The sequence below is a fragment of the Sander vitreus genome, chromosome 11 (assembly GCF_031162955.1).
Source record: "Sander vitreus isolate 19-12246 chromosome 11, sanVit1, whole genome shotgun sequence".
NCBI classification, from domain to species: domain Eukaryota; kingdom Metazoa; phylum Chordata; class Actinopteri; order Perciformes; family Percidae; genus Sander; species Sander vitreus.
In genome coordinates this window covers 16604947-16624217 of record NC_135865.1, presented here as the reverse complement: position 1 = coordinate 16624217, position 19271 = coordinate 16604947, and the positions used below count along the sequence as shown (strand labels likewise).

Genomic DNA, 19271 nt, shown 5'->3' with positions numbered 1-19271 from the left:
AGAAAACTGGTTCATTAAATATCACATAAATAGCCACACTTAATATATTAAGTAATAATATATACTCTATATACCTTAAAAGAAAATATATTCTTAACACTTTTAATGTTGGTAATTTTACAAGAAGACAAGATATTATAAGTATAAGGATTTTAAACTTTTGGTCACACCTACTAAAATGTTAATGTCCTAACAGGTGAAAACATAAACTGTCAGGGACTGTGCATCTTTGGAGATTTGGTAAACCCTAAGCTTACATACACTCTGCAAGTATATACGCATTTTTGCAGATTAGTAATGTTTGTTAGTTCCATAATGTGTATAGATGATTAGGCATCTACAACAATAAAACAGTGCAAATAAATACATTTCTGGAAATGTGCAAAAAGGGCAGTTGTACGTATCATTTTTTTTTAACCAAGGATGGCTATCCATTGTGCTTTAGCATATGGCTGGCTCGTCCACAGCTTGCGCTCCCTCTGTGACAGCTTTAACACACTTTGCCATAGTCTGGGAGGCTCTGCTTATCGGATCTGTGGGTAAAGATTGAGAGCAACTTTAAAATCGGCACACCTAAATTACTGTGAAGTTAAAAAGTCTTCATTGTAATGGGTCTAGAAAATGAATACTGTAGGTGTTTTCAATGCTATGTTCAAAGGCTAAAGTTGCATGACGATATTGCATTTAAAACCCTGTGTTGTAAGTGAATGGTGCTACAGTAGAGTATGGTGATGCAACAGCATTATTTTAAGTCACTTTGTGCTATGCCATGCAGGGGTGAAACACCAACATACAGATAACACGAATACTTAGTGTCCTATTTAATTTTTGTTTTGCAGTTAAATTTGACTACCAGATTTGAAACTAAGAAGCATTTTGTCCATGTCAAATTCATAGAAGTAGTGCTACATATGAAAAAAATATATTGTGATTAAAATGTTATTACAAGAAAAAATAACTATGTAAAGCAGGTTGTCAGGAGCAGATTTATAAGCAGTGGCAAATAAAATGTAATATGCTGAGAAAAAGTAGCTACCAGCGGCTACAAAATGTTATGTCGTTTGTTAAGTTTAGGTATATATTGGAATTTCTTTTCTTTACTATGACATGACAATAATTCAATCAAAAATCATTACAGAAAGGCTTTATCACTACTTAATGTCATTTAAAGAATAATGTAGGCATTTGTTTTTTCTACAGAAGAGTCTTTTATGAGCTCATTATTTCACTTAACTATTTTTTTGGTCCTTTTGTGTTTTCTGTAATTTGCTTTTACAATTATTTTTGGTACAAAGTGTCAACAAATAGAACATCTCATATTAGTGAAAGGACTGTGGAATTAGCTGAAAGCATATTATGCTCCCAATGAGACAAACTTATTTGATTATAATGGCCCCATGACCCAACTGCAAATTTACATCTTGATCCCCTAAGCTGTAGCGCTCTGAGAATAGCAAAATAGTCCGTACGTTCCTGTTCTCTCCTACTATACAATAACCATTAGCTGTCCAAATATTCATGCCACTGAAATAAGGGCAATAAAATCGGGATCTAACTATGGTATACAACAATAGCTGTATTCAAAAGTATTCTTTTATTCCTATATTAATCAGAGTAAGAGCTCAATCAGAATAAGATGACTAATTGTGAAAGAGGTTCCATTTCATTTAAACGCTGGTTCTTAACCTCACCCACTAACAATGTCCATGACAAATAAAATATTGTCATGTAAACACAATTACTTTTTATTTCTGAATATGTATACTCTATCTACGTATGCTTTCCTTCACAATGTTAGTTTCCAAGAGAATCAAATTATTGTGTGTGCTCCAAGTGGCTTGCTTTCTAAACAACTGCAGAAGTAACAAAACACTCTTCTTCTGTATTGTTCTTGAAAGAAACTTTCCTGTGATGATTGACATGTAAACAGGACAACTTAAATGATTACTTTATTCAGCGATAATGTGACACTATTGTGGGAATTACGTTTGGATTTATTTCATTTGGGAAAAAAAGAAAATATCTTATGTAACAACAGCTATTGAGGGCTAATTAGATGCAGCTATAAAAGCTATAGTCTCACATTGCCAGACCTTCCTCCACAGCGCTGCGGAGGAGGGTCTGGCTAGTCCACACAGCATTCTGGGATGGGAGAAAAACATGCTCTGGTTTATTGGCATTTCTTTGAACCAATCATAATCGTCTTGGGCGGCGATAAGTGCCGGACAGAGCAACGGTGCCGCTGCAAAATAGCCTGGAGAAGGAACTTGCTTTGGTGGAACGTGTCAACCTTCAAAAGTTGTTTTAGTCGTGCAACAGAAAACTCAGATTGGACAGATAGTCTAACTGCTTGATTTACCCTGCAGAGATCTGAGGAGCGGTTAACCATAGTCCTCATAAATCCATCAGAGTTTAAAATGCCAACACAAAGAAAGCAGAAGGTAACGGACATCTGGCTGAAAATGAGGGACATCCAGCGGAATTTCCGGCGGCACCTGCACAATCCCGGAAACGAAACGTCGTCGATATAGACTATAATTAGTCAACATAGATTATATTTACAATAAGTAACTGATGCAACACTGCTGTGTTTCCTGGAGGATTTTTGAATGAAAATAACATTTAGACCAGGGGGCTATTGCACAAAACCAGGATAAGGGATTAAGCCAGGATATTCCAGTTATCCTGGATGAATTTAGCCTTGACTTGGTTGCACAAAAGCAGAGGCACCTAAATTACCATAGAGATTTATTCTGTGCAGATGTCCTGACCAGGCTAACAGCCAGGATTTATTAATCCTGGAGCCTTTTCTGTTCACTCAGCAGAGGTTTTTACTTTATTTTTATTAGCCTGCATTAAAATACAACAGGTACATGTTGCTGTTCAGTAAAACACCGTTATTATTTAAAGTTGTGACCATTTAAAAAAAAAATAGTATTCATGTGACAGTCATTGTTAGTGTTACTGCTGTATGAAAACTGCTTGTTGTTAGAAGTTTGGTGAATATATTACAGCAGTTGTTGAGATAATTAGAAAAGGCTGATAAAGTTGCAAATGTGTTTTAAATAAAGTCAGTGATGAGTGACAATATATAAAGTGCACTTGTTAGTGGTTCTAACAATGGCAGACTGGTCAGAGACCAATACACCTTTAATTATTTTTAGTTGATTTATTTCTTTTAGTATTCATTAACAAAGGACCATGTGCACTGTATTTGGCATTCTTAACACACAATGTGTGTTCTCTCCAGTGAACTGGGACTATAATTTGGAGGACTGAACAAGTATTATAGGTTTTTATAATTGTACAATCCTCCCTAATTATAGTCTTAGTTCACTGGACCAGTAACTATATAGTTGAGGCTACTGTACATTCATGAAACAACAGGGAGAGGACACCTCAATGGCTTATATTTTGCTGGGGGGAAAATAACTGATGAATACACTGTGTTACAGCCATGTTTACAATGTTCATTAAATTTATCACTTATTATCTTTATAGTTTCTAGATTTCAGAGTCCAGTTTCTTCAGTGTCTTTCTTTTCTATGTCCATATATAGGCCTACGAGGAAGCAAAGCATATAATATGTAAAGAAGGAAACTGCCTCTGTAAAACCAAAAAAACAGTGAGAAAAAGCCTGGCAGAAGTGAACAACTGAATAATATATCTAAAAATATACATTTACGAACTACTGCTCTTAAATGAAACCATTCAAGGAGTTAGGCTAATTATTTCCACAAACGTACACTTTGCCTGAAAAGCGAACAGTGGGAGTAAATATGTTACTTATATTTTAGCCTATACGAGAGAGAGAGAGAGAGAGAGAGATATGTACGCATTGTTATGTACCCTTGTGTTGTCTTCAGGTCACCGGGACTCAACGCCAGGCAAATACAAAACGTCAAATAAACTGGACGGGTCCCGGTGACCCGAAGGACAACACAAGGGTTAAGGCAAAGAGTACAACTCATTTGTGCAAATAATAAGCCTAACTCCTGGAATGGTATGACAGTTTAAATTAAGAGCAGTGTTCAGTAAATGTATATTTTTAGGCTACTTACACATTCAGTCGGTCCGTGAACGTCCGCCTCGCTTTCTCTCACGGTTTCATTACAGAGGCCGTGTTTTTTTTTTTTTTTTTTTTTTTTTACAAATAATGTGTTTCACGTTGTCACAATTCCATATGAAGCTGCTGCTAACTCTGTGTAAGGCCAGCTACACACTGGCTGCGTCGCATGAGCGTGTCAGCTGCGTGGCGTGTCCGTTTATATTTCGGCTCCCATGTTAACAGGTTATAGCTTACATACTGCCTGCGTGACACGCACGTCTCGCCGAAAACGCGTGCATGCTAGAAATAGAACCGACGCCTATTTTTCACGCGACTCGCAAACGTGTTCGTAGCGTTTCCAGGCAAAATAGAATAGGAAAAGATGTTTATATGTCATTTTGACACGAATACATATAAATGACATGTTGATGTTTGAAAGTCTCTAGGTTTTGATATAAATGCAGATATAAATGTAATTTAAAAAACAAATTGATTTTCTAATATTGCACTTATCAATACAGAACGAAATATTCTGTAGCCTATTTTGCCGTCAATACTGCCGACATTGTCTTTGCTGTAATCAAATCGGTCTATATTTATGTTTAACATGGTATTTCATTTTATCAATGGGAAAATACATGTGTACAGACAAGGCTAGCAGCAGCAGCGCCGCATCAGACACGTTTCTGGTGTGTAAAGACACGCAGCCGCCCGCAGCTGACACGCAACAGAAACGCCATGCTCACACCACGCAGGCAGTGTGTAGCCGGCCTAAAGAATAAACAATGCGTATTCTCCATTTCAGCATCAGTAAATCTGTGATCGATCTCGCGGTCTGTTAAAGAAAACCGTGAACGCGCATCTATCCAAATTACTTCTGCCTGGCTCGACATAGTCGCTCCTCCTCAGCCTGGCTCGGCCTTCGTGAAACACACCAGATTAGACTAGGTCAAGCCTCGCTTTATCGGTTATCCTGGATTTATAAATTCTACTTTTGTGCAATACCCCCCCAGGTTTATTGGGAGGAGTACCAGAGTACTAGTGACCCACCTGTCATATAGAAGTCCTTCACAGTTAGCTGTGGAGGGACTAAAGATCCAGTAAGGACAGCCTGGTTCACTGCCTGAAAGAGAAAAGCCAGATATCACCATCATCATGAAAACTAAGATAAACCAACTGAATAAGCTAACATTTACATAAGGCTTTATTAGTGCCTCCTCTGTAATCAACTAAACACTTGCTGGAGGAAGATAACGGCTGACCTTAGACAGTTCATTAGCCTGCTTAAAGTAGTTTGCCTCCTCAACGTCATCATATCGCAGAAGATTTGGGGAAACCTCTGCCAGTCTATCACGCACTTCATCAAGGGTGTCATATGGCAGAGTCACTCCAGCAAGCTTAAAAATGGACAGAAAAATATACAGCATTTAGTCTTATTTTGTTATTATTTAATATAACACAATCATCTTTTATTGTAGTTCACCTCAGATATGGCTCTGATGATCTTCCAATCCTCCCTAGCCATGCCTGGGGCAGTCACAGCCACTTTGGTCTGCTGGGCACGGCCCTCAGTGTTCACATAGGTGCTACATTTCTCAGTATATGCAGCTCCAGGAAGTACGATATCAGCCATCGTTGCACCGACATCGCCATGGTGACCTGGGCAGTTTTGGCACAGAGCACTTAAATTAGGCAAGAAAACATTTGATGCTCCTTGACATAGATTCTCCAATCCTCTCTCAGATGCCATACATAAATTAATGTAAATGAAAAAGCTTCTGCTGCTGTGCAGTAAAACAGCTGACCTTGATAAATTATGAAGCTGTCCTTTGGGAGGTCTTGGCGAGTAATGCAGCCAGCATCAGCTCCTAGTAAGAAAAGAACTTTGGGTGGATTCTTTCTGATAGCTTCCACTCCTGGCTTGTACCCAAGATCAAGTGCAGCCACTTGACTGGCAACCCTGAAAACAGCACATATGTTACAGTAATCATCCCCCTGGAACTTCTCTGTTACCGAAAGTTTCCCCGTTCCCCTCTAATTTTCCAAGACAATGACCTGTGAAGCACATTGAGAACCTTCCAGGTTTCCTCTGTGCCACTTCTGACGTGAGCGTTCTGAGCAATGGTTGACACAGCGGCCATTATTGCGGCCCCATCCTCTCTCTGCAGGCAACTGCTTCCAACCACAACAACAGGATGCTTTGCTTTAGCCAAGACCTGCAAGAGATAAAATACGGACGAGACATTACTCGTGGTTCCATTCAATTGTCAAGCGAACCTTAAGCAAATCTTTGAAATGTCACAAAAGAGAAATGCAAATTAGGGCGTTTCCATCAAATGGTTTGGTGTTGTCAAAGGTTGGCAGTATAGGCAACGCTTTACGCATAGCCAGTAAACGGAGTAGAAGAAGTTGAATTTGCGAACCGGAAACAGAACAAGTCGCCCTGGCCTTGTAACCCATCAACGAGACAAAAAATGGAGGTCTTCAGGAATTTGTTTCAATTGGGCAAGTTTTAATTGTTCTTTCATGTTAGCAAGTGTTGGCCATGTGTCATGCTGTCTGGAGACAAAGACAAATAATGTAATGATTCTAATGCACGCAGCAAGTGCCATATGGCAACGATTATGGGAATATCCGGGAAGAAGCAGACAGCAGAAACAGCTGATCAGTCATGTGAGTTGAATGTTTGCTATGTCAAAACCTATTTGGTAAAGACGTTTCCATATCCCATTTAGCAAATCAATTATTTTTCGACAAAGGCAAAAACTTTTAACACAGCTATTCAAGTTGACTGATAACATGTATTGTTTTACTGACTTTACCTGGGAGAACGGGTGAGTTCCTGACGCAATTTCTTGAAGAACTTTGGCAGACTCCCCAAGATGGTCATATGTGTAACTTAGGTCCACTTCCTTTCCCAAAAGAGCCACTTGCAACTCATTGTGAAGCCAGCTGAATCAGAGATACCAAGATCATATTAAAGAACATGCATTTTTGTTTAACATAACTCCGATTTGTCTGACATTGTTCAACAACCAAAGAATATTGTATTTACAGCCTTTAACCTGCCTTTTTCTGATTCGTGCATTGAACAGAGGAGCCTCATAGCGTGGGTTCGTGCCAACCAGAAGCAGCAGGTCAGCTTCTTCAATGCCAGCAATCCCAGTGTTTAGAAGATAATTTGAACGCAGGTCACATCTAAAGAAGGAAAGGTAAAAACAGAACTTAACATCAGGGCAAGTCCAACTGGCGTTTGTCCCATCTTCAGTTTCACTCTTTCTGTGGCCTTTACCCAGCTCCAACAGTTGGGAACATCTCCTCAGTGCACAGGTTTTCACTATTCAAACAGTTCAGCAAATCTTTCAGGGAAATGAGAGCCTCTGCATCCACCAAGCCTCCAACAATAGCAGCAACGTCATGTCCTTCAACTCCTTGCAACTGTCAGATAAAACAGATGTAATTTAGGACAGCCTATGTCGAAACAATAAGTTGCAAATGATCATACACTGTACATTACTGAAGGTCATTTCATCATAAATTACATACAGCTCCAGTAACTCGAGGCAGCACATCTTCCCAGGTTGTGGGAACCAACTGCCCCGACTCGTTTTTCACCATTGGCTGAGTAAGCCTCTGCCTTTTGAGTCCATCATACGCAAACCTGTCAGGGTGGATTCAAGGAAGGGTTCAGGTTTGAGTACATTTACGTACACACTAATATTCCACTATTATTCCAAATATGACAATATTCTGAATTTGATACAGGTCATGTAAACAGCATATTCCAAATAAGGCCTTTTTCCGATTAAGATGTGGGATATTGCGGTATTATTCGTGTTTTAGAGGCATTCTTTGGACATGTATACAGTACTCAATCTGGGTTTTTACCACAGTTTACGCCCAGTTTACGGCCTCTTGCCTGTTTACGGCTTATGGTCAGCTCTGTGCGTTGCTATGGTTGCTGTACACAAACCAACCAGCCAACCGTTTGCAAGACTGCAGATCCAATAAGAAGGAAAAACGCAGCTACTTTTAAACATTATCAAAGACTTGGATATCAACAGGTTTTTGGATATGCGCACACATCGCTACACCGAACTTTTCAATTAACTGGTTGAAGGAATGAAAGAGGGATGCTGTGTGCGGATGATCCAACAAGTCTGCCACTGCTGGTAAACTTTGAAAAAAATCGTATTTTGCACGGCTAACGTTACATGTAAATGGGACTATTAGTGGAATATTCACTTTCATTAGCCATGTAAACAGCTTAGTCGGAATATTGTCTTTTTCGAAATAAGGGCAAAAACCGGAATATTATGTCAATGTAAACGTAGTCAATGATGCGAACATCATTAAAAAAAATCTATGTCTGTGAAGTAAACTTTGTGTGATAAGAAAGGAACCTGGTTTTGTCTGAGATCCACTCCTCATTTACATCCTCATTAAGACGAGGCAGGATTCTCATCACCTCACCCCCACGAGTGGTCACCACAATGTTACTACCCACAGCATCCATAACATCAATGGATTCAGTCTTCCTGAAGAAAACCAAACAACAATACATGATTGTAAAAACTAACATTTGAGCCCAAAACGTGAATTAAACTGTAGAGCACAATCAAAAAACCTGGTCTCCCAAGGGCGAGCAGTGAATGCATATGGTTTAGAGGTCAGGGCCCCCACTGGGCATATATCAATAACATTCCCAGATAACTCCGACATGAACATCTTCTCCACATAGGTCCCAATCTGCAGGTCATTGCCTCTGCCAGTGGTACCCAGGTCCTCTACACCTGCAATCTCACTGGCAAAGCTGTAGGAGCAAAAAAAACAAAAAAATGTCATAATCTAAATGTATACAGCAACTCTACTTACTCTACACATTGATGTGTGTGACTCACCGCACACAGCGAGTGCACTGGATGCAGCGAGTCATTATGGTTTTGATGAGAGGGCCAATGTTTTTGTCCTCCACAGCTCTTTTGCTCTCTGTGAAGCGGCTCCTATCACTGCCAAACTGCATTGACTGGTCCTTCAAAGATAATGATATTCACTTGTATTAGTCAATCTTATATTAAATAATAATAAAAAAACAAAGTTTGTCATACACACACTCAAGTCTATGAATAACACATCTACAATGGTGGTGATTATCTTTACCTGTAGATCACATTCTCCCCCCTGATCACAAATTGGACAATCTAATGGGTGGTTAGCCAGTAGGAACTCCATCACACCCTCTCTGTGTAAAATCAAAGGAGATTTTGTAAATGTTTGGGAACAGGTAGGTATGATTACAAAGCAATACGAACTCTACAAAACAAATGTAATGTAAATGTAATATTATAAGAGAACAGCAGATAATACAATGTCTAACTTGTGAATTTGATCCTACCTGGCCTTTCTTGTTTTGTCAGAATTGGTTAAAATATTCCAGCCCTTCATGACTGGCATAGCACAAGCTGCCACTGGCTACAAAATAAATGAAAAATGATTACTGATTATTTTAAATAGGCATAGTCCTGTCTTTGTCATACTAAGCAAATACATACTGAAATACCAGCTTGGCTAACAAACTAGAAACAACACACACACACACACACACACACACACACACACACACACACACACACACACACATACATATACAGCCTAAAACATACCTTAGGAACTTTCTCTATCTCCACAAGACACATGCGACAGTTTCCAGCAACTGACAGGCGCTCATGGTAGCAGAATCGAGGAATCTGCATTCCTACCTTCTCACATGCCTGTGACAAAATTGAGTCACAGTGTTAAATCTGATATTTTTAATTAATATGTCAGGAAATTAGCTTTCTGTCTTATATGACCGCATGCATGAATTTAGCGTGTTACCTGCAAAACAGTGGTTCCTGGCTCCACCATGATAGGGTTCCCATCCACGTACACTTCCAGGAGGTTACTGGCAGCTGCTGTTGCTATGGTCCGAGCTTCAAGCACAGACAAAAACATGTTTATTCACACATTCCCTTTTCCTTTCATCCAATTACTGTTACTTTTAATGGAGAAAACAGAAACATTGTTTATCATCATCTATAGCACATCATATTACAATGGATTCCTGGTATTCCAAAGTAATAACAAATGACACTGGCTACTATTGGCTAAATTGAGCCAGCAACAGCCTGACACCAGATGTGGTATCTGGCAAATCTGTAATCCTGCCTATAATCCATCAGTGGAACAAAGTGACAAGGGTTCTGGTGCTCGCACACAACAAACAACAAGGGTGTTCTGCATAAATACAAGACACACATTGTACGTAACCAAGGAATGGTCAATTAATCAGTTGATGAAGTGGCATATTGTTACCATTGTTAGTTGCAGCCGCACACCCTTTAGTAATTGCTGCTGGAAAGAGACTCCTGCTCACAACAGGCAAACGCAACATGCTGTAAGAGAGGCAACATCACGTGTGAGGTCCAATTCTTCTGGTTACATTTTCTCAAGTGTCGATCAGACTTTAAGATATTTGTGCGTGTTTTAAAACCCTGAACCCTCCTTGCAACAGGCAAAACAAAAACACAAGTACCAGCAAGTTAGCTACGCAGGTGCTGTCACTAAAAGCAGCTAATTTATGCTGCAACCTATTTAAAAAAAGAAAGAAAGAAGAACATGTCTATTCAGGGTGTAACGTTACTTTATAAAGCTCTACAGCTATGATATCAAATACCTTGGAAATTTAACGAAACGTTAGACTGGCCAAATTATGTAATTTACCACGATCACGTTAGCAAAAATAATTTAACGTTAACGTTAGCTGACTATGTTAGCCCGCATTGTCATAATCTAATGTTACGCCAATTATACTATCAACTGCCACCGCGTGAAGGAGTAAATTAACATTATTTAAAGGTTAACTCCAAACGCATGCAGCATTTCTTGCTACAAACAAGCTAACGTAACATGTAGCTAACGTCATCCGAGTTCCAGCCGACTAACGTTGACTTGAGCGTTAAGAGTTTATTTTAAGGAGCCGTTTCTAACGTTTGTCCGTCAGTCAGGACTATAAAAGTGTCTAGCTATATACCTAATGCTATTTCCTTAACACTACAGTGACTTTTGCTTACCTTGCCAGTGTTTGTTTCCTCAGGAGACTGCCTGCGACACAGATTGCACAATCTTGTTATTCCACTGCGTCACGGATTAAGTAATCCTGTATACCATAATCCAAGTCTACTTTTCTGTAAATACTTACTAATCTGACCTAATCTAATACTAAATGCATTTAACACTAACCATGACAGTAATGTAAACTCTCTCCTTAGCAGATATACTCATCTGCACCAATTTGTGACAGTCTGTGGTGAAGTGACACAGTGGCAGTAACAGCAGGGGTTTCTCCTCACATTCAGACAATTATGTAAAGAGTACTTAATTTAAAAGATGGAGGGTTACGTGTGTGTGTGTGCGTGTGTGTGTGTGTGTGTGTGTGTGTGTGTGTGTGTGTGTGTGTGTGTCTGTCTCACTTACTTGACCATTAAAGCTGATTCTAATTCTGATGAGAGCACGCTGAGTGTAGTTGTCAAAGAAGTCTAAATATTTGCCTTCTGGCCACCTTTTTACAGTTATTTCAGGGATTCAAACCAGCACCCCCCCCCCCCCCCCAGTGATGTTATCATTTTAAGTCAGAGTTCACTAGAAAGAAATAACAGGAAAAGGCTGATAAACAGACCCTCAGGAAATGGAAAGAAATGCACATCTGGATTTACGTCAGGCTCTAATCTAAAACATCAGCCTACTTTTTAATGACAGATTTTTTTTTAAACATTAAGTCAAACAATATAAAGAAAGTATTCAACAAAGTACAGCAGGTGTTCAAAAGGAGAATGTATAAAGAAATAGGCTATTTACTTGAAATATATTAGATTAAAACATTTTATACAACTCTATAGTTAAAAATTTTACAATACATTGATATGTGACTAGCAGTATAAAACATAATAATGTTAGACTACAAATAGATTTACCGGTATACAATATATCTCATCTTTAAGAACTAAAGATGTCAGGCCTCAAGAGAACAATAACAAATTCAGTAAATACTTAAGATGCATTTGATATGACTGCAACTAATGATTACTTTTATTATGGATAAATCTGTATGATTTTCTTAGTCTATAAAAGAACAGAAAATAGTGAAAAACAAAGTTTACTATCATAGAAGACAAATGCATTCAAGCAGCACATTCTCACAATTGAGAAGCTAGAACCAGAGAATGCTTGAGATTTTTCTTTTTTTTAATTATTTAAACAATGAATTGCTTAAAATACTTGCTGATAAATTTTCTGTTGATCAACTAATCCGATTGGATTGCCTCTTTCTTTGTAGTCTTGCATTGCCAGACCTATCTCCATAGCGCTGCAGGGGAAACTCTGGCTAGTCCACACAACATTACTGAATAGGAGAAAAACGTGCTCTGGTTTGTTGGCATTTCTTTAAACCAATCACAATCGTCTTGGGCGATGCTAAGCGCCAGACGGAGCAACGGTGCAAAATAGCCTCAGGAAGGCATGTAGGCAGGCGAGCTCTGGAATTAAAATGGCTGTAGAGTGTCTGATTAAATAAAGATAAAAGTAATTTGATTGTCAGTTCTAGCTCTGAGGATGTTTCCTGAATCGACCGAAGTTTAGAATGCCAACACAAAGAAAGTGGAAGGTGAGGGACATCCGGCTGAAAATTATGGACATCCAGCGGAACCTCCGGCGGCAGCAGAACTATCCCGTAAATGAAACATAATCGATATAGACTACTTTCTCTGTAAATCACTTAAGTTATGTAAATGAAAACTAAGTGGAAAGATACTAACTCCAGTTCAATTTAGCTTTTTTCATTGAGAGTAATTACACAACTCTGTCCAAATGACATAAAATCGGAAAATCTTAATACTATGGCTGGAACGAACAGCTCTGATAATCCTCCACATTTACACTAAAGTAATAGCCAGTCTTACTTTCATGTTTTTTGTGGACAACTATCATAGAGTTGACGACTCCACAGGCTCCTCTGGGACACTGTCCTGTTGAACTTCTGGCTCAGACTCTATCTCAGTTGCAGAGATTGACTGGCTGAGCTCTCTCAGTGAACTCTTAGTAATGTCCAGGCATGCACGCTTCAGGATATGACGCACCTTTTTGCTCAGGAGCATATACAGGAGGGGGTTAATGCAGCTGTTAAAAAAGCCTAAGCTGGTGGCAAGAGGAAAGCCAGCTTTCAGTATGCTGTGTAGGTATAATGAGGAATGTATGGATAACTCCATCAAGCTAAAAGTATGAAAAGGTGCCCAGCATAAAAAGAAGGCCAGAATTACTGCAGATACTGTTTTGGAGAAGCTGGACAGCTGAACTGAGCCCCCAGATTGATTCACTTTGATTGTCAGAAGTATACCCGTCACACATATGGCAGTAAAAGGCAAAAGGAAGCCCACAGTGGTACGAATGACCACTGTCATAATGTGTATCATGGCTGCTGTATGTCCGTCCTGTGTGTGGAAGTTGTTGAAGCACACCACCTTGTCATGTAAGTGTATGGTGTCACGAAAAATCAGTGCAGGACAGCTCAAGGCAGCAGCCAGCACCCATATGCAACCACATACAACCCAGGCTCTCTCTTTAGCGCGATACCTCTGACACCAGTTGAGGTGGACCAGAGAAACATATCTGTCTATACTGAGCACTGTGAGAAAGAGCACACTGGCATACATGTTCATCACAGACACAAATGAGTTAAGCTTACACATGACCATACCAAAGTCCCAATGGAAGTCCTGCAGTATGTAATCAATGGAGAAGGGTAGAAAAAGCACAAATACAAAGTCGGCCATAGCTAGATTGAGCAACCAAACACTGTTAACTGTCTTTTTGCTTTTAAACGCTGTCACCCAAATGACAGTTCCATTTCCAATCAGACCAAGCACAAAGGAAATAATATAGATGACCACTGAGATAATGTGGATAGGTTCCCTCTGTCTGTGGTCTACTTTAAGTTCCTCCACGTCGCCGTACTCCATGTCCTCGAATTCATAGGTGTAGTTTCCATAGTCCTCTCCAGAGTCACCCATTGTTGCAAGGATGTCACCTCCGTAGTAAAGCTGTCTGTGGGAAGGAAAAGCTCATGATAAGATGTATTCCTTTAAACACAGTAATTCAAAACATTCCTATGTATTATAATCAACCTATAACACGTGTTCTCAACTCACACTCTCTGTGATTATGCCGGGCTGTTCCCCAGAAGGATCCAGTTGTCTGTCCTGTCCCTTTTTCTTATTATTCAGTTCCTGTGTTGAAGTGTTGAAGTCAGGACTGGGTGTGTCCTGTGTAACCCTGGAACATAGTGTCAACATCCATTTAGATCAACAATGTGGACAGTGAGATGCCCACACAGATGAGGCAGAAAGATTCCTCATAGTATGATTCATAGTGTTTGTCCTGTAAGTAAACTGGCAAATACTGTATTGTTGCACAATGCACAATTTTATAACTTTTACAAGGTTATTACTGACAAAGCAACTGGATGAAAGGTTAGATTTGTTTCACATATCACCAATATCTGTATATTCTTTAAGGCCAGAATAGGGCATGCTATGGCCAGTACAAGTTTTACTCAAGCCAGATTAAAAACAAATTTACCTCAAATTTGTGGTCTGAGGTGAATGTTGTAAGTCACACTTTTTTATCAGAAATATTCTACTCTTTATTGCATTATACAAATATATTCATGAATATTATATATTAATACACGTTGAAAAACAAAAGTTTAAGTAAACAGAACAAGGTTAATAATATGAATTAAATCTCAATCTCAAAGCAAAAAAGGAAACATGGTTAAATATATTAATAATCAGACTTTGCCATGAAAATGTGTTGAAAAAAGTACCATCAGACCATACAAACTGTATGTCAAATCAATGCAATTAAAAATGCATAATACATAGAATATGTCCTTTTAAAAAGTAGTAAGTAACTGCAGATATAAATATGTCAGTAAACAATAGAAACACGTGTTTATACTACAAAAACTAGAAACTAAATGGACAAAATGCTGAATGCAGAATCAGTGCAATCAACAAATAAAAACTAGAACCTGACCTATAAGAATAAACTGCTATATTTACATAAAATAATCTCTGTAAACAATGCAAAAGCAGTGTTTATATAGCCTGTTGAGTAGGCAATAACAGTTCATAGTAACGTTAGTGCCACATACACACTATTGGCATACTAATGGGATAAACATGAAGTGCTTTCCCGTTTAGATATAAAGAAGAGAGTGCTCACCTAAAAGTGCAGCGCTCCCTTTCATTAGTAGGCTATTTAGATGAAAACGCCTTCAGCTCCCGGATGAACGTGACTGCTAACTTTTAGCCGTTAAGCTCCGTTTTACTGGGCCTCGTCCGTGACTGATCACACTCAGCTGCAAAACTATTTCTGCGGCATGTGTAGTCTTTCCGTGAGTCCATCCAAACTCCGCTTCGCACTGGGTACAGAGGAGCTAGATGTGCAGTGGGCGCGCCTGGCTGACGCGTCAAACATGGACCACAGAATGAAGCAAAGTTATTGGTCACCCGGCCGCACTGAAGAATGCTTTCATTCAGAGGAGATGCGGCTGCTTTTCATAACAGCAGAGTAAACCCAGCGTACGTCCCCCCTCGGTGAATAAACGGATAACTTTTTACGTCAACGTTTGTGTTCTCCTATATTTCACAAATTGCTTTAGTCAGTGGGTAGGGCTAACTAATGGGGAGTTTATTTGGGGCTGTCATCTGCCGTTTCCTTCTGCATTTGCTTTCCTCTTACAATGTAGCCTATTATAACGCCTTGATTTAGTTCCCTGTTGATTGTTGCTCATTAAAGTTATGTTTAATAGTTATATATAGTTTATGTATGGTTAAAGTGATTTACTACTGCATTTACATAAAGTTTGGGCACTTGTGAGACACATGGTAAAAAGGAATAGTCCAAATCAATAGTAGGCTATGGGTCATACTCAAACGTATCATCTCTTAAACTCCACCCCCTCTATCAAAAAAGTAAAAAAAAAAAAAAAAAAGTAAAGCCTCAAACCCAAACAGAGAAGACATCAGGGTTTTTTTTCTCAGACTCGCTAAAGCTCCTCCAGAGCCATAGTAGACATTATACAATTGTTTTCACAGGCTTAGTAGCAATCCCATGACGAGTTAACTAATGTTCATGTGTAAAATTATTTTTCCGCTTTTACATTGTTTATTTCTACCAAGGTCTTTCATACAGTTGGGGGCCTCATAAGAAACAGATTGGCTTTTCCCCTTTCTTTTATTGTGTTATATATCTTTTTGTGCACGTTAAAGGTGTACAAAGTGAAAAAGCCCAAAGTCCACCCCAAAGGAACTTACCATCTCCAATAGAAAACCCTGTTCATAAACTGCTCCAAACAGCTCTATTGTAGTCCAGCCTTTATTTCCGTGACAAACGTGCGTCACTTTGTAACACACATTATAATGCTCGCCTAGCTGCTAGCATGGCACTCCCTCATGCTCTGCAACTGACAAGCTAGCAGTTCTTACTGCGCATGTGCGACTCTCAACAAAGATGGTACAGAAGTGAAATGCCTCACTCTGTAGCTAAAACAGAGAGCTCAACACACAGGGTGAAAAGAGGAGCTGCAGCAATGTGTAGTACAACAAATATATGGTGTTTTCTGAAAATTAAACCACATAAACCTATTCTGGTACAACCTCTAAATACAATTATGAACCTGAAAATGAGCATAATATGAGCACTTTAAAAGTCATGCCCTAGTTTGTAACTCAGGCTTTCATCACTGATGGAGGCAAAGCCAGAACTTCTATTCAGGTTGAACAATTTGACTTCCTGTGATTTATTGTGAATGTAGTGAAATTACTTCTCACAGATCAGACACTACAGGTAAAGTAGAAGTAAATAACTACATACATTTGAATCAGCTGGCCTTTAAGAGATGTTAGTTGCTACTACATTAGTAAAATTGAATAGCAACAAAGTTTTCCAAACGGATGCAGTTTGAACTAACAAAGACTTGGACCGTTAATGTGAACTCTGCTGCTTACTCATCCCTTTTTGTTTTATCTGACAGCCACATAGACTTGTCTCAGTTGTCTCAATATCCAGCGACCCAAAATTGACCATCTCACCCCTATATGGACAATTCAGCCCTGAGGGGGGTGCTGTCACATCCTTCAAGAGCTGCGCGTGTGTGTGTGTGTGTGTGTGTGTGTGTGTGTGTGTGTGTGTGTGTGTGTGTGTGTGTGTGTGTGTGTGTGTGTGCGTGCGTTCATAGCCTTGCAATGAAACCTACAAGTCATGCAATGCACTCGTTATAGTTCATGGCCCATGTCCCACAGTTATTACTTAAAGATATTCTGCTATCTCAGAAAGAGACTAGGACACATTAAGTGTCCCCACTGGGACTGTTTAGGAAACGTAAAGAAACAATAATTGTCACTTGAACAACAGCATTCATGTGTTCCCTTACGTACTGTCTCAACAAGCTGGGTTCAGATCCATGAATCACTTTTAATTGTATATGTACTTGTTCAACTGTGGCACTGAAACCCTTTCTACCCATGTGGTAGAGATAACTCAAACATACATGGTAAAGTTTGAATCAAGTTTTTATTTACTACTGATACAATTTTCTTTGGAATCATGTTGTCAAGGCCAGTTTTGATCAGCCCAAATGTTCTATCCAGTGTTTCCTTTACAAATGTGTTCTTTCAGTGCAGAAGAGTCAATATAATAGCATTTAAGGCAGAAACTCTGGGACGGAGTAGGCCTTATAAAGCTGAATTAATTAGGAGGAAACTAATTTTACCTGATATGCATTGTATAAAGAAAATGTGAAAAGAAAAATGTATATGTGGAGGTTTTTTATGTTTGTATGTGACTTGTGACATATCTCACTTACACTGTATTTGAGATAAATGCATAGACCTCCTATAAGATAATGATCAAAAGCTTGTATTGTACTGATGTACAATACTGGCCTTTTTCACGACAGACATTTTGAGGTGTAAATAATAAAATGAACTATGGCTGAATTCCATTTAGTTGCTTCAGTTTCAGTTTTGCATGCTGGCTCACTGTCACATAACTTACCAGGACACTTGGATAGAACAGAGCCATCGTTACTGTTTTAAGTCACATCTGTGCTTTTCCTGCTGTGACAAGTCAAAATGTCTGCTGTGCACTTTGCTACTGTGGTCTGTTCTTCTGTAATTAAATGTTAACTACATTTACTCAGGTACTTAAGTACAAATGTGAAGTTCTTGTATTTTACTCAATTATTTCCTTTCTATGTGACTTTTTGCTTCTGCTTCACTGCATATCAGGGGGGATTTTCTTTTACTCCACTGCATATAACTTATTTGACAGCTTTACAGGTTACTTTGATTACCAGGATTTCACATTCCAAACATATGATCAGCTGATTATATGTTTGGAATGTGAAATCCTGTACAGTATGGTACATTTTAAAGGTTTAACCACCCAACAACAGTATAAGTAGTTAACTTTGCTTTAACGAGCTAAAACATGAAAATCCTGCTTATGCATTAATGTATCAGTTATACAATTAGCCAATGGCTAATGATCACGTTTACTAACATTTGAATGCTAAAACCTCTGTATTTTTACTTCAAAAATAAAATTATGGATGCAGTACGTGTAGGCTACTGCATGTTGGAATATTTGTGTTGCTAAATCACTCTATTATCTATCTAAATTATCTCAATATATTTTTTCTGCCACAGACAACCGAACCATAACCATGATATTAAAAGAAGTAGCCAAAATCTTATATCCTAAAACATATCCATTTATTAGCCTATGTATTACAACAATAACCAAAGCAATAAGCCATAACATTTAGTTTTGTTTTTGTCAATGTTTGTTTGTTGTTTTATCATGTGTTTTTTTCACATTATCATAACAAAATACCTTGTGTGTGATCATCATTGACACAGTAAGAGAGGGTTATTTCCTGTTTTTCAATCCTAGCGCCATGATGCCTTTAAGGTCACCTGTGCACGGGCTTCATGTGGTCCAGGAGAGAGGGAGGGAGGGAGGACATGTTTTTGCTCACCGAGGAGGAGTCTGCCGGTTGACTTCCAGTAGCTGCCTAGCCACCGCCTTCTTTCTGCCCCCCCCCCTCTTTTCCTCCTCTCCT

The 19271-nt window shown here is 38.9% G+C and overlaps 2 protein-coding genes across 4 annotated transcripts; both read right to left on the bottom strand.

Annotated features, from left to right (window-relative positions):
• Positions 1-88: 88 nt before the first annotated feature.
• On the bottom strand, positions 89-11582 carry LOC144525275 (NADH-ubiquinone oxidoreductase 75 kDa subunit, mitochondrial-like). 2 transcript variants are annotated; one of them, XM_078261950.1, is made up of 20 exons: positions 11564-11582; positions 11161-11191; positions 10403-10482; positions 9926-10020; positions 9712-9819; positions 9444-9520; positions 9209-9290; positions 8950-9080; positions 8676-8861; positions 8452-8586; positions 7595-7709; positions 7341-7486; positions 7118-7246; positions 6871-7000; positions 6104-6264; positions 5854-6008; positions 5532-5707; positions 5311-5445; positions 5099-5171; positions 89-533 (listed from the first exon to the last, which is right to left on the bottom strand). In XM_078261950.1, the coding sequence occupies exons 3-20, from the start codon at positions 10479-10481 to the stop codon at positions 442-444; spliced, it is 2205 nt and encodes a 734-aa protein (XP_078118076.1). In that variant the 5' UTR covers position 10482; positions 11161-11191; positions 11564-11582; the 3' UTR covers positions 89-441. The 2 variants fall into 2 exon arrangements, with proteins under 2 accessions (XP_078118076.1, XP_078118075.1); XM_078261949.1 differs by lacking the exon at positions 11564-11582 and having other exon boundaries at positions 11161-11398.
• A 217-nt stretch (positions 11583-11799) lies between these two features.
• On the bottom strand, positions 11800-15772 carry cmklr2 (chemerin chemokine-like receptor 2). 2 transcript variants are annotated; one of them, XM_078261947.1, is made up of 3 exons: positions 15368-15772; positions 14290-14413; positions 11800-14181 (listed from the first exon to the last, which is right to left on the bottom strand). In XM_078261947.1, the coding sequence occupies exon 3, from the start codon at positions 14149-14151 to the stop codon at positions 13069-13071; it is 1083 nt and encodes a 360-aa protein (XP_078118073.1). In that variant the 5' UTR covers positions 14152-14181; positions 14290-14413; positions 15368-15772; the 3' UTR covers positions 11800-13068. The 2 variants fall into 2 exon arrangements, with proteins under 2 accessions (XP_078118073.1, XP_078118072.1); XM_078261946.1 differs by having other exon boundaries at positions 11800-14185; positions 15368-15771.
• Between the last annotated feature and the right edge of the window lie 3499 nt (positions 15773-19271).